Genomic DNA, 14,694 nt, shown 5'->3' with positions numbered 1-14,694 from the left:
TTGAATTTGTCAAGCGTAACATGCTTAAATCTGATACTGGAAAGCGGGTTGTGTCATATGTATTACCCTACAGTCAGACTAAAAAATAATATGGGTTTTTATGCTGTGAAAAAAAAAAATATATATATATAACTGCACAAAATTGGCAAAATTTTAATGAACTACAAATCGCGTGACCATTGCAATAACCCGCTTTGCCTTGCTCTGTGAACTCTAATCTTTGCCCTTGTGACCTTGAAGGCTTTGCCTCTGGAATATGAATCAGGCCTTAGTATTGCTGAACAAAGGCTAACATGGTGACCTCTGCTCTTGATGAAAATCATAATGAACACCGACACAGAAGAGCTGGAACAATGACCGCTTTCCCTGAATATCCTGAGTAATTGCACTCATCACAGTGGACAACAGGCTACAAACACAGAGACACTCACACACACATGGATACACACACTGGTGAGTACACACACCAGTAGTGAACCAGTTTAGTAAATGAACAATGAGCATCATAACCAAGGACGGAAAGCCCCAATTCAGAAGTTTATGTATAGAATGATTTGTATATACCCATGAGTTAAGACAAGGTTAGGACTTGCTGATGGAAAATAATTGTAGCAGCCTTCAGATTGAATTCAAAATGCAGGCCCATTTGCTCCAAGAAATACAAATGTAAATTAACCAAAAACACATTAAAAATGCACTAAATACTCCTTGTATCAGCATCTCATCTTAAAATACATAAACAGAGCCAGTAGTGTGGCGTATTAATGTCATCTCTAGGCTGCCATGGCTGTCTTGAATTGCTGAGTAGGGGTAACTGAGTAACGTAATGGGCAATCAGGATTTCAGTGCATTCCGATGTAACAGTATTTGCTATATAGCATATTATTAAGAGCATATTATGTGCTATTAGCGTAATATACTTAGTATGTGCTGAAGTTCCCCCAAAACATAGAGTATCAGACTTTATTTTATACCCGTCATAGTTAAAGGAAGCATTAGCGCTAGATGATCCGGTGATGTGATTACAGACTTTTGAGCCTAACTTGTACCTGTAGCTGCAGCGGGTGCTGATCGTCCACGGCTGCTGTTTGTCTGCCATCCCCACGGACGGGGTTTGTCTCTGAGGTGGAAGCACTGGAATCATGTTGACGGCGTGTCAGATTGGACTGTCCTGTCGCTCTCAGCTTTTCTATTTTTATCAGAGCCAGAGTTTAGACCCAGACTTTTATCAGCCTCTCCAGAGAGACACAGAGAGGAAGAGTGTTTTCGCTATCTTAAAATTACTTGGGGCCTCAGTATGTTTGATGAAAGTTAATCGATTTCCATGGGGAAAGATATAAAAGAGACTGAAAACAATACAAATTGAACACAATGAAGATGATAGCTAGGTGAATAAACAAACATACAGGGTCCTCATACTTAAACATCACTTGAGGATTCTCGCTACGCTGACCATTAACAAATTTTCGGGTTTAGCAGATGAATTAACAAAACATGCGTTGTGTGCTAATGTGCATTTTTGGCTCTCCACATTATTAGATTTACAGAATAAGCTGTTAGGTGTTGTTAGCATATCTGTCTCTACATGTATGTATGCCTTACAGTGTGTGTGTGTGTGTGTGTGAGAGAGAGAGAGAGAAAGAGGAAGAGACTTGTTCCTAGCTTGATTTGTCGTGATCACAGCATACCTCACTGGCTTACGTGCACAGCCTGATCACCTCTTGACCTATTCACACAGCGATCGGTGCGATTCCCCACTGCATAGAGAAGTGTATCCCGCTGAAGGCTGATGTGCATCCAGTGGCACTGATGTGCATGATCGGCCTGATGAACGGCCATGAATGCTTTGACTGGCAGAAGCAGATGGCACGTTGGCAGGACTCCATGGTTATGCCCTCTGTGGACACGCCACTTGCAGAGCACAACTAATCACCCGCCCCACTCATCAGTCTAATGACCAATTATAGCAGCAGGATGTTACATGCAAAATGGCATTCAGGAGACAGAAATATTTTGACCTAAAATGTCCAAAATGTATACCCTAGGGCATTTATTTCTTGGTAATGATGGATAATTCCCAGGAAATTTGATGATATCACTTTATTTTACAGGTCTTTTGCTAGACAGTTTAATGTTGACAGTTAGAAACTAGACTGTTACACAGTTACATTTCAAGATAAATATGCTTGGAGTCACCAAGTCATTACCTAGAAAACAGTGACCCATAAAATAACAAATTACCAAAATTGTCAGGCCATTTCATCCAGATTGGCTGAAATGAACTGAGATGACTTTAAAACTCTTGAAAGGATTACCCAAAAAGGCCATTTCATATTTCATAACTCAGAGTTTGTTTGGTTTGCGTTTGTGTCTGCAGGTGAGCACCATGGGAACGGAAGTGGCCGAACTTGGACGGGCCATGAAGAGAATGGTCCAGCTCATGGAGACCCTCAACCCTCTGCCCCAGCCTTCAGTGGTCTTCCCCGCACACTGCTCTCTAGGACAGGCCGCATACCTGTCCCATCCTAACCCCCCTCAGTCCTACCCCTCCCCCTCCTCCTCTCAGACCGCCCCCATCTGGACGGACACGCCCCTCTCGTCACCCTCCCCCAGCAGCGCCCCACCCCCTCCCCTCACGCTCCCCCAGCAGCATGCTGGGATGCTCCACGTGGACCCTGCCTCCCTCAAACACAGACCCCAGGACCTCCAGCTGGAGTACCCCACTGGCCCCTACCCCTTACCCCTCCAGCTTCAGCTGGCCTCGCCCTCCTGCTCCCTCATCACGGACACCTCCGCAGAGCCCTCCTCGCCTCTCACCTCGCCCCTCACCTCGCCGGGGATGTCCCACTGCGAAGCGGGGAGTGCTGGCTCCATCAGGTCCAGGGCGCACAGTCTGGAGAACTCCCCACCACTTCTGCAGGACGGGACAGAGCAGGACATCCTCAGCGCTGATCACAGCTCTGGGAGTCTGCCCCGACCCGGCCCAGGAGGGACCCACCACCACCAAACCAGGGGTTTGTAGCAGACACCCATCTGAACTTACCTGGACTCTACAGAACCTGTTTTTTTTGGATCTGCTCTAGGACTAAAGATCAAACAGACAGACCGGGGTCCCCCATATCAGCGGAGTACACTCACAGGGACACAAATCAGATATAATATGATTTTCCTTTTGTTTCAAAAGCACGTGTTTAATAATCCAATCGCATGAAAACAAGTACAGAGGGATTAGGTATGTTAGCTTTACTTTGTAGAGACATAGTGTTGTTAGCAGGGTCTAGAGGTTTGGGGGGGGTTGGTGGGCTGCTGTGGAGTTGTATGATGGTGACTCTGTGTGCTGCCCTCTGGGTTCGACCCACCCCACACCCCCCACCCCGAGGCTCCATAAGAGAGGGACAGCAGGACTGTGCCATAATGGAAGACAAGAGGGGTGGGGGTAGATGAGGTGGAGGAAGAGAGTTCTTTCTGTCCTCCTTTTTTTTTCTTTTTCTTTTTTTTTTGCTCCTGGCTAGCAGCGGTTTCAGGTTGGCTGGGTTAGTTGGAGGAAAAGAAAGTGTAGTGAGTAGTGGAGGCGGGGGTAGAATGGGAGAGGGGGTGTGTTAAGGTCCCCCCCCCACCCTCCCACACACACACATACACACACATACACACACACCTCTGCCATTACCCCCCAACCCCCCCCAGCACACACACACGCACACACACACCTGCTAACCTTTCATCCCTTGCTCACTCAGCCCATGCCCTGGTGGATTGTGGGGGCTGGTGAGCGGTCGGTTGGGGCTGGTTGGACTGGGAGCACAGGATGGTGTGAGGAAAGAGAAGGGATGCATTGTTGGATTGTGCTCTTTAGCGCTGGTCCTCGGGGAATGGGGGGGTGGGACTAAGAGGAGGGGTGGGGTGGGGGGGGTATGTTATGCCTGGGGCGACACAGCCCCTGCTGTCGTCTGTCACACTGAGCACAGGGACTCTCTCTCTCTCTCTCTCTTTTTCTTTCTCTTCACCACTGTTTCTCTTCATACACCTACCACTCTCTCTCTCTCTCTCTCTCTCTCGCTTGCTCTCTCTCTTGCTTGCTCTCTCTCTTGCTCTCTCCCTTGCTCTCTGCATGCCTTTCCAAGCCTTTTGAGTAGTGCCTGTAGACACACATTAACACGCTGCATGTCACCCTATGGAAATCCAGCTTGCCATTTATCTATTTAAAGGAAACATGGTTCGTTCTTTTAGTAACTGAACCTGGCATTTACTGATGCATATTTATTGGATGTGGGCTCTGTTTAAACAACTGGGTAATTTTAGGTGCAAGGTAGTCGGAGACACCCCTGTTGTGAGTTGGCCTGAGGCAAACTACCAATACTAAATTGGTTCATGATCCACGATGTAGACCATTTCCCTGACCGTCGCCCGTGGTTACCAACTCCGAGATCCATATCCTCAACTATTGAGACTGAAGGCAATATCCACAATTTCAAAGCACAAGAGGAAATAAAGACACTTTTATATTTCTATGAATGTATCGATACTAAAGATGTATTTTTTTACCTCAAAGAATGCAAGTGTGGGATAGCAGTAAATGATGCTACTGTATATGAGGTTGTGGCAGTGGTGTTTGCCGGTACCAACCAATGCAATCTTACCCAGGAAAAGGTCATACCCTCGTCCCAACAGATCTACTGTTCCCTTTTGAATTCACATAGGTTTGACTCTCAGCTTCTCTGCAAATGGAATGTACTGTAATCAAAATTCTTTTTTTCCCCTCACCATTTTGATATCTATTAGATAAAAAAAAACCTGTTATGCTAATAAACGACAAATATGACTGTTATGTCCTGGCCTTTTGTTTGTGACAGAGTGAATGGATGCTAGTTCAATGGGATGAGGTTATATTATTACTTTCAGGAAATCAAACCTTTTCTGTTTTCTAAAGCATACATGTGCCTCATTATCCACACATACATTGAATGGTGGCTGTTGAAGGCCCTTACTTAGTTCAGTCATTGACTTTTAGAAGTCAATAGGTTTAATGACTGCATGACAGACTTTTTGTGCTCAGCTCATTAGCCAACTAGAAGGCACGTGGAGAGCGAAAGCCTCCGTCAATGCTAAACAATTCTCCAGCTTGCTGTTACTCCCGAAAACATCATTCCTATATCACTTAAATTTCATGTTAAATTGATTTCTTGACTGTGCAAACATGCCCTTCAAGTCTCATCAAATCTGTTAGTTTCATAGCAATGGCAAAAAAATGATGAAGATACTCAACATACTGTACATGTGGGACAACCTGCACATGTCCTTGATATGCATCTGGCATGTTACTGAATTGTTCCTGGACTCTTTTCATGCACCAACACGTATTCATATACCCACAGATGTATAAACACACACACACACTACCAGAACAGACACGCAAGACTGTTATTTGTCCATCCTCTGTTTATAATAGTAGTGTATATTTGTTTTGTGTATGTGTGTGTGTGTGCGTGTCCGTTCTTTGTTAGCTGCAGCTACGGTTCATCTCAGGTGAAAGCGAGGTGTCGTCACATCCCATTGGTGACGTAGGCAGGGTGAAGGCTGACTAAGTATGCGTGGTGTGGATAGCATTGGCACCTGTCATAGGTTCAGCTGCTCTCACCTGCCGAGCTGCTGTGTGTGTGTGTGTGTGTGTGTGTTTGCGTTGGGGAGGGGAGCGAGAGGAGAATATCTGTCTGAAATAGTTATATCTGTTCAGCGGGGATGTAGGTGAGGCGCATGGTGGGAGATGGTAGTGTAAGAAACAGTTTGTGATGGCGATGACAACGTGTACCCAAGTCTAGGTGTGTGTGTGTGTGTGCGTTTGTGTGCACATGTGTAAGTGTGTTAGGAGAGGTGCAAGGAAGTCAGTGACAATGAAGATATGTGTGCTTGAGGGACTGAAGGAGGGTTTGGGGGCGTGGGCTTCAAAATATTCCCCAACAGGACAATTGCTTGTATGTGGAGGGAGAAGGGAGTCGCAGGTGGGGCGGTGTGTTTGCGATGAGGATGATTTGTGTGTTTAGCGGTGGCTCCAGCACATCTGTGTGGATCTTGTTATTTTGCCTGGGCTCGTGAAGACCCATCCATATTTAATGGTGTACAGACAATCCCATCCTGCCTGTTTATGCACCATTTTATCCACCTGCTCGCTAGCTCATTTTTTATTCAGCGCTTTCCCACTTCCCTTTATCTGTCATTAGGAAACCGAGGCCTGTCTGCCTACCTTCCTTCTTTCCATCCTTCCTTCCTTCCTTCCTTCCCTCCACTAACAATCCTCTATTAAAGTTGAGAGGAGAGTACAACAGTGGGGATGGAGAAAGGGAAAGGGGAAAATGGGAGACACACAAAAGAGAAGAGGAGAAAAGGTTGATGAAGGAGGTGGGATGTGGAGTGATGAGGCACATGAACATTCATCTTTCTCCCCAAATACTTAACATACACTTTACTCTCTCTGTTACATATTCATTGGTTCTTTATTGCTGTGTGTGTGTATGTGTGTGTGTGTGTGTGTGTGTGTGTGTGTGTGTGTGCATTTATCCCACTCTATTCACCATGTTTAATGATGGCCCTGACCCAAATACAGCAACTATTCATCCCTGTCCACTCTTTTCATCTAAACGCAAAGGGAAATACTGTGCGCGTACACGCACACACACACACAGGCGCGCGCACACATACACTCATTCTTCCATTCAAATGAGCACTTTATCCTAGTGAAAAGAGCCACTTCACTTGTCCCTCGCCCCAGATTTCAGCACTAAAAAACACCCTCCCTGTGCGGGAGGTGGAAAATTCTCTCTCACTCAGGTAATAAAATCTGCCCATTTCTCTCCTTTTATCTCCACCGCCGTAGTGCTGGTAATGCTGTATAGGTTGGTAGGGTCTGGGAGCACCTTGTTGAAGTCTGTCAGCTGTGGTGTTTCCATTCTACCCTTACAGAGGGCTGACAGGCTGCCTGCCCAAGAAAAGAGGCCTAGATGTACGCTGAACCATGGAGAGATTAACCACGGACAAGCTGTGTGTGTGTGTGTGTGTGTGTATATGTGTGCGGTCCTGCATGTGTGTGGCTGCGTGTGTGTGGTTCTGGTTAATGTATGTGTAGCTGTATGCATGTTCAAGTGTGTTCATTTATACTGTGCGTGTCTGCCGGCATGCATACATGAGAGCACACGTGCATATGTAAGATAGGGAGAGCCTCTCCATACATGCGTGGCTTTACATTTATCTGTTCCACTCTGGGTGAGATGGCGGCTGCTGTTGCACATCCAGACGTTTGTATTTGCATTGGTGTAAAGCTGGAGGGTGGGGGGGTGGGGGTGGGTGCGAGGGGAGAAACGCTTGCAGGACAACTTGTGTGTTTGATAAATGAGTCTGAGATAGCGGCTCCCCCGGGTGCTACGCTACAAGCGGTGGAGGGGGGAGAGAGCAGAACAATGCGCATGTCAGAAGTAGAGATTAATGGTGGTTTCCAGTCTGGAAGGTGTAGGCCTGGCCCTGCTCGTCGAGCGCAGATACTGTAGCGGCCGCTAAATTGCCTCTTTTGTTGCTCACCTGTCAGGGAGTGGTCTGGCATTTTCAACCGGCAGATTGGAGGATGTTATCACCATGCGGAGCCCTCGGTGAAATGGTTGTCTTCCATTGTGTCGGTGAGGGTACGTACTGCCCCTGCTGAGAGGCCCGGACTATAATGCTTAGAGATACCGTACATAGACACAGACATTAGGCTTTTCGCAAAATTGTGATACACCTGGCAACATTGTAGCCAGTTAAAATCCACTCTAAAAATAACTGTTGGCGATGTACCTTGCATTTCTGGAACCAACGTAGATGATGTGACGTCATGTTGAGATATTTCCAGCACAACAAGAGTTGGATAGCAGAAAATGTTTCAACTATCTAAAAGAGTGGTCTTCACCCCTCATCCTCAGGATTGAGAACCACTGATCTAAAACATTAATGGTAAACGTCAGGTTTAGGTGTCAGTCCCAGAATCAAAGAGTAAGAGCTTCTTTCTAGATTCAGCATTTTGCACCGACGTTCAACAATCATACAGGGAGAATCCATCGTAGAAGAGGCAGAGAGACCAATTTCTCCACTGTAGCCTTACTAGACCAGAATGCAATGCAGCCACAAGACATGTTGTGCTTTGATTAAGGGGTGCGACTTTTTCAACTGGAAAAACTCTACTTTTCTCAACTGGAAAGCTCTGTTGCTTTTACTATGCTATTGCTATTACTGTCACTATTGCTCTCTCCACCTACACATACTGAACGCGACAAGTTGAAGCACGTTCTCTCATGGGAAATGTAGTAGAACTAGACAAGGCAGGTTGTGTTTAAATTGCAAGTAAATTGCAAAACTTTGTCTCAAAATAACTCCTGGAATGCATTGAATGCTTCAGATTGATGATATAGAGCAGTGTAAGATTATCCGATGGTGGACTTTTCCTTTAATGTAATTAGTTAACACTCTTAACAACTGGAAACAAAGCAGTGTTGAAACAAAAGGTGACAAACTAACATTTTCCCTGACAGAAATGTTTCTGTGCAAAAGCACTAAAGCACCTTTTGCCTAGAAACATGGCAAATAATGGCCCATTTCTTGTTTATAGCTTTAATCAAAATCCTGTGTCTCTGTGTATTCAGAACCATTGATTGAACTATTATTTTAATTCCTAAAGTTACAGTAAAACAGTTGTTGGGATGATAGTTGGGTTAATAAATCCCCTTTATCCCAAGGATAATGAATTACTGAACTTAGTTTTTCTTTGGACTCTAGCAGGAAGAACACTCCGGTGCACCAACAGACTGTTATATTTCTTTTTAAGCTGCTTCATGTTGGTTCTCTTTTTTACCTTTGACTATGGAGTCCATGTCGTTGCTTTTGATTAGAACAGGCCTGCGTGGTAGAGGAGCCCTGTCCTAAAGAAGGCTGTATGGGTGATGAAGTGGTGATAAAGTGAGACTTTCCACTCCCGGTCCCTCGCCAGACTCCAAGCTTATGTAACTCCTCTCTGTGAGGGACCGATAAGCAAAATCTCCCAATGCGGAAATTGCTTTGTGCACATATTGCATGCTTGTTATACATGACGCGACCGTGGCTTACATCGTCTATCACCGGTGTGATGGTGGTGGAGGGCCGCTAAACTGGCTGGAGTGCCGCGCTTGGAGGGAAATCTGCCCGCCGTGCAGAACTTAAGGTCTCGCAAATTCTGTCATACCCCTCACGGTTTCTTTCATGCTTTGAAACCGACAGCAAAACCCCAGGCTTTACAAGCGGGATACTAAAGAGACACATTAACAACATTAACTGGTTTTAAATTGACTGTGGAAAAGTTTATGCTGCTCTGTTCATTTTCCTTGGAAGGAGCGAGAGAGTCTATGAAAGGCTTGCCTTGAGAAAAAATGGTTAAAGGGAAAAATAGGGCCTTTGATGACTAAGCTGAGAGATGCATCAATAAATTCTGACACCACAACATCACCTCAGGTGAGAGTTGTTCTCTGTGAGGAGAGGAGTCACTTGGATCATCTTCCTAACTCAGCTGATCTGACCTTAGATGATGGCTTACACATCCCATTCTAGGCTATCAATACAAAAGCAGAATAACTTCAAGTGATTTCTGGTTACATTTTTCCCATTTAGACCAATCCCAAACAACTTTTTTAATCTGAAAGGGCTGCTTTAAAGTATTTAAGGTGATACAGAAGTAAGGGTGCTAGGGAGACATTGCCTCAGAATTTTAAGGGTGGCCTTGTAAAGCGTTTGTGTCACCAGAAACATTCTAAATGAGACATTTAAACGGCTTTTTTTGGTCTCTGACCTTAATTGCTGCTGCAAGCCAAGTTTTTGTCACATTTTAATACACTTAATCCTTGCTCAATGTCAGCCCCAGCTCCTGAGGCCCATCCACATAGCCTAATTGCACAACAACCACATTACACATCACTGTGAACAACTGTGTCTGTGTAAAGAAGACCCAAGGCTCTTTGAGCCGCGCGCTATAAGTACAACCACCTTAGTCCTGGGTGAAATAGCCCCATGGATCTTCATAAAGGGGCCACTGCTTCCTGCACCACAGCAGCTGACATCCATCTGAGTCACCCAGGTTCCTAGGAAGATGGGGGGGGGTCTCATCTAAGAGAGAGACAGAGCAAGAGAGAGACAGAGACAAAGAGAGAGAGGAGGGCAAGGAACGGCAACAGAGAGTCTGTGGCTGGTGAGTGTGCAACATCCCCAGCAGCCATCAGCGCTTGATGTGGGTGTTCACCCTGGCCCTGATGGTCTGTCAATATTCATCACACTCACCTCAGCGTGGAGAAGAGCTAGAGGCAGGGATGGATGAAACAGAGGGGAGGACAGTGGAGGCAAACAGGTCACATACAGTAACAGAGGAGGAGGACAGTTTCAGGAGAGAGGAGGGAGTACAGTAGAAAAAGAGTCCCAAGAGGAGAAGAGTGTGATTGCAGAAAAAGTAGGAGGAGAGGAAGACTTTACAATAGAATGGAGAGGAGAGAGAGAAAATTGGAAAAATGAGGCTGCCTAATCCCCCTGTGTAAACGTGAGGCTTGGTCAAGGAAACACTAAAGCCACAGCGTGTGCCAAACACCGTGCAATTTACAGCAGTCTTGCAAAGCAGATATAGGTGAGTCAACACAGTCTCAGAAAATTTTGTGAAATGAGCACAAACTCTGAAACACAGATTACGTGTTGTGGACACGAGTTATGTAAACATTACATTCCTCCATCACAAATTGGGTTATGTGACAAGAAATTGGACATGCCATTTCCACCTGTTTGTCATGTGAAATTATGTAGTAGTAAAATGTAAGCAGTCTGGTGGAGTCGATAACATACTGTACATGTCTAAAAGAATTTCCTGGAAAGAACTGCAAAACTATAAACTATTTAGCTATTGGAAAAATAATAGGCAGAGGTCATAACCCAAATCATTATTCATATAATTATATAAGTTTCTATCTTGGAAACTCCAGAAGAAATTGGAGATACTTACCAACTACCATTGAACTCTTTCTCTATTACTACATAATTTCATGGTTCTTTCCAGGAAACTTCCTAAGAAATTGCGGACCCGGAAAATAAAGCGTTACCCTATTTTTAATTACTAGTAAAATTACATTAGTGACTAGTAACTGGAAGAATAGTGACTAGTCACTAAAAAATAAGCAGTCTGCAGGTTTTCATTCCAACCAAACACTACACCAGGTGATTTCACTGATCAGCACACCTTCAACCAGAGAGGAGGAACTAATCAGTGAAATCACCAGATCGCCAGATGTATAAATGATGCGTAGGCCTACACACAGAAAGAATCCATATGGCATTTTCCACACAGACACTGGTATTTAGAAAAAAGAATGTGTTGTGAGAATGTGCGTATCTCCACGCTTTACACCATGCGTTCACAGTGAGTCAGCTGAGCTGAGTGTGATATAACAAGGTGGCAAACAGAATGATAATGTCAAAGAGGGAATTTGGGCAACACTTTATTTGGCTAGCTACTATCTAGGTCTAGTCAATCTTCCAGGTAGAGTTTCCCTACCCTAAGTGTTCAAAATGACCGCTGTGGGAATAAGGTCACTGTACTGTGGTCTTTGCTTGATGACAGCATTTTGGTAATTTATCATACGTTATAACCAACAAAGATGTTGAATTCCCACTTGAAATAGCATGCTGGAAAGGATGCTACCATACCAGTATGCTCGAGTCGGCTGCTTATTGCTGAGAGATTCCACAGAGACTGCAGTGAATGATCTTGACAAATAATATATTGCATCATATCCTCTTCAGGGAAATTTTTCATACATCTTATATTCTGCTATAAACTGACAACAGAGATCTCACGCGGGGCATCATATAGGCTGTAGGTTTAGAAATGTGTCAGGCAGTAATAGGCTTGAGAAATGGTGTTTCCAGTATGGGATCGTTCAGATCCACCTTCCTCTGTGGTTTTCTCCCACACCTTGAGATAGTACAACCAAGAAGTAACATGGAATACTATGCTTTCTTTATATTCACAGCACAAGACATGCCCATGATTCCCCTCACAGTGTTGTCTCTGTGCTGTGACGGAGTTGCACCAGTGTTGTCCCCATGCCGCACTATCACAACTGTCATGGTGTAAATCCATTACCTTGTCAAGATATGAATATTGTATGGCCAATGCAAGTTAAAACATGTGACTGTGCTACTTTCCAAGGGCAACTTCATACAGGATTGCTGGGGGAATAAAACTAACACTTTGTTCCAAATTTAAATAGAAATTTCCATTATGAGTTGTGGTATATTTTTCAAGTAAATTATTCATTGTCTCACCTGAGGAACCGTAGCAGCCATGGGGAAGAGCAGGTGTATGTGTGTGTGTGTGTGTGTGTGTGTGTGGTGGCTATGTTATCCATTTCCTCAGTTTGACATGTTAGAATGAAGCTGGATTTCAAGGAAACATGGAGTATCTGAGGTTGTAAACGGTGTTCTCCACTGACACACAGATCACATTACTCGCCTAATGGATGTCTTTGCCTTCATTCAGAGCCTCTCAGCTCCAACATGTCTCACAGGCCAATTCCCTGCGATTCTACAAGCCAGATCCACATTGACATACACCTACATAACACCATTGACACAATCGATTGGTGTGTTAACCCAAAAGACCTTTTTGTTCTCAAGAAAGACAAAACAAATGCTGAAAACAAACGATTCTCTATAAATCGATGTCTTCCTAGAGCGCACTGGCTTCACTCGACATAATAAAACTGTTGTTACTTAAACTGTGAGGTTTGTTTTGTATAAATGGCGCTCACTAGTTAGATCTGTCAGTGGCATTTCCCGAAGAGGAAGGTTTTATTACTTTATATTTATGTCCTTCCATCCATGACGCTTTTTTAGCAAACAAAGACATTCACAGCTGTCACATTGTTGTCGCTCAGCCACAAGCAAAATCTGGGCGAACGTGAATTGCATTTCACAATGAAATCAGCCAAGCAATTAGTTTGTGAACTCCGGCCCTCCTGTGAAGAAACGTTTCCCACAACAGAGGGATGTAGCGCTTCTTTTACACCAGTTTAAAACCAGTCAAAAGCTTGTAGTTATGTAACTGGGAGAAGACATATTAATCACCACCATGTTGTTTGTCCATCTCTTTGACTTGTGCCCAGAGGGTGCAGACATACTGTATGACTGGTTTTCATTGAATAGGTGGTGTGACCCTTCACAATGGCATACTTGACTGGGCTAAGTGCACCGTGGGCTAAGAATAGCATTGCTGTGCCAGAGTATCGGAGGTTATTAGCACACAACGCCAGAGGGCAAGGAGATGGATGCTGAGCATGAGTCCGGGGCCTTCCCCACTCGCCATCTAACCTTGGGCTCTGTGGCTCATATGAAACCTTCAATTATGAGTTGTTTACATCCAGATGAGAATACAACTTGACCAGTAGAGCAATGGTTCACTGATTAGCTATTGGTGCTACGTTGACGCTTAGATTTTTCACCTAATCATTGACACAAAAACAGATGATAGTGTGCATTGATTGATCTGAGAATGTCTCTCTATTGAATCTCTTTTCTGGCTGTGATCTGGCTCTGATCACATGTTTGCCTTGTGTGTCTGGATTATTGTGAACATCATCCACTCCTCTCAGTCTGACACATCCCTTACAAAAAAGTCACAGGTGAAAACCCACATGTGAATTCAAAGTCACATGTGCTTTTTAGACACATGTTGGTTGTCATACGTGAACATGTGAAATTTGACATTTGGCATTTTCAGCTGTAAATTGTCTCTTTGCATGAAGTTTTTTTCACGTGAAACAAATACTGACTTATCTAATGGCAGGTAAAAATGTGAAAAAAAGTTCACATGTGGGGGGGAAAATAAAGAAGACTTCATCTAGAAATTGAGATTTTTTACATCTGAAGTAAAAACTGTCACATGACATCAGAGTGAGTGAGAAAAACTGTTCATATGTGAAAACCAACATGTGTCCAGAAAGCACATGTGCTTTGAATTCACATGTGGGTTTTCAGGTGACTTTTTTTGTAAGGGATCGGACCATCACTATCACATAGTAGGCTTACATATGGTAGTTCTAGTCACAGAAAGTCTATAACAGCACATCTAATGAAAGGTAATGAAAATGAGGAAATGCTATGAGTTCATGCCTATAAGAAAGAAGAACACAATAATGAAGAGATCAGGAGGGGAATCAATAGGGACCAGCATGCTGTCATTATGAAGACAGACGGCTCCCCCTGCTGTTCACTGTTGATGAGGTGAGAAAATACTGTCCTAACCACAGACTGTTAGCTCAGTTTAGTTGAATGCAATGATAAAAATGCAGTTATTTAAAAAAAAAAAAAAGAAGAGAAAATGTTATTTTGTGTAGGTGGAAAGGAATGGGAAATATAATTTGTGTAGGTGAGGTCTTATAAAAAGATCCCACATCAAAAACAAAAAACAGAAAGAAACATCAAGAAGGATGACAAGTAAAGAAAAATCTGAATTGGATAACAGAATCCAAATGTTATAAGAACATCTTACTATGTTGAGATGTTATAATTTAGGTTTGTGTTTACAATGTAACAAAAGAGATTTTAAGTTTAAATGTGACGTTGAACAAAAGAGACATTTATGCTTACAAACCAGATTTTTTCAGGTTTTTA

General features: G+C 43.9%; 1 protein-coding gene across 1 annotated transcript in view; it reads left to right on the top strand.

Moving 5' to 3' along the window:
- Window positions 1-3,022, top strand: part of kcnh8 (potassium voltage-gated channel, subfamily H (eag-related), member 8) — a 46,100-nt gene extending 43,078 nt beyond the window's left edge. The window contains exon 16 of the mRNA XM_071919291.2: window positions 2,378-3,022. Within this exon, the coding sequence (XP_071775392.2) occupies window positions 2,378-3,022 (645 nt within the window). The remainder of the gene's footprint in view (window positions 1-2,377) is intronic.
- The last annotated feature ends 11,672 nt before the right edge of the window (window positions 3,023-14,694 follow it).

This window comes from Centroberyx gerrardi, chromosome 19 (genome assembly GCF_048128805.1).
Source record: "Centroberyx gerrardi isolate f3 chromosome 19, fCenGer3.hap1.cur.20231027, whole genome shotgun sequence".
Classification (NCBI taxonomy): domain Eukaryota; kingdom Metazoa; phylum Chordata; class Actinopteri; order Beryciformes; family Berycidae; genus Centroberyx; species Centroberyx gerrardi.
Note: the sequence above shows the minus strand (reverse complement) of the source record. Positions and strands in the feature narration are given on the sequence as shown.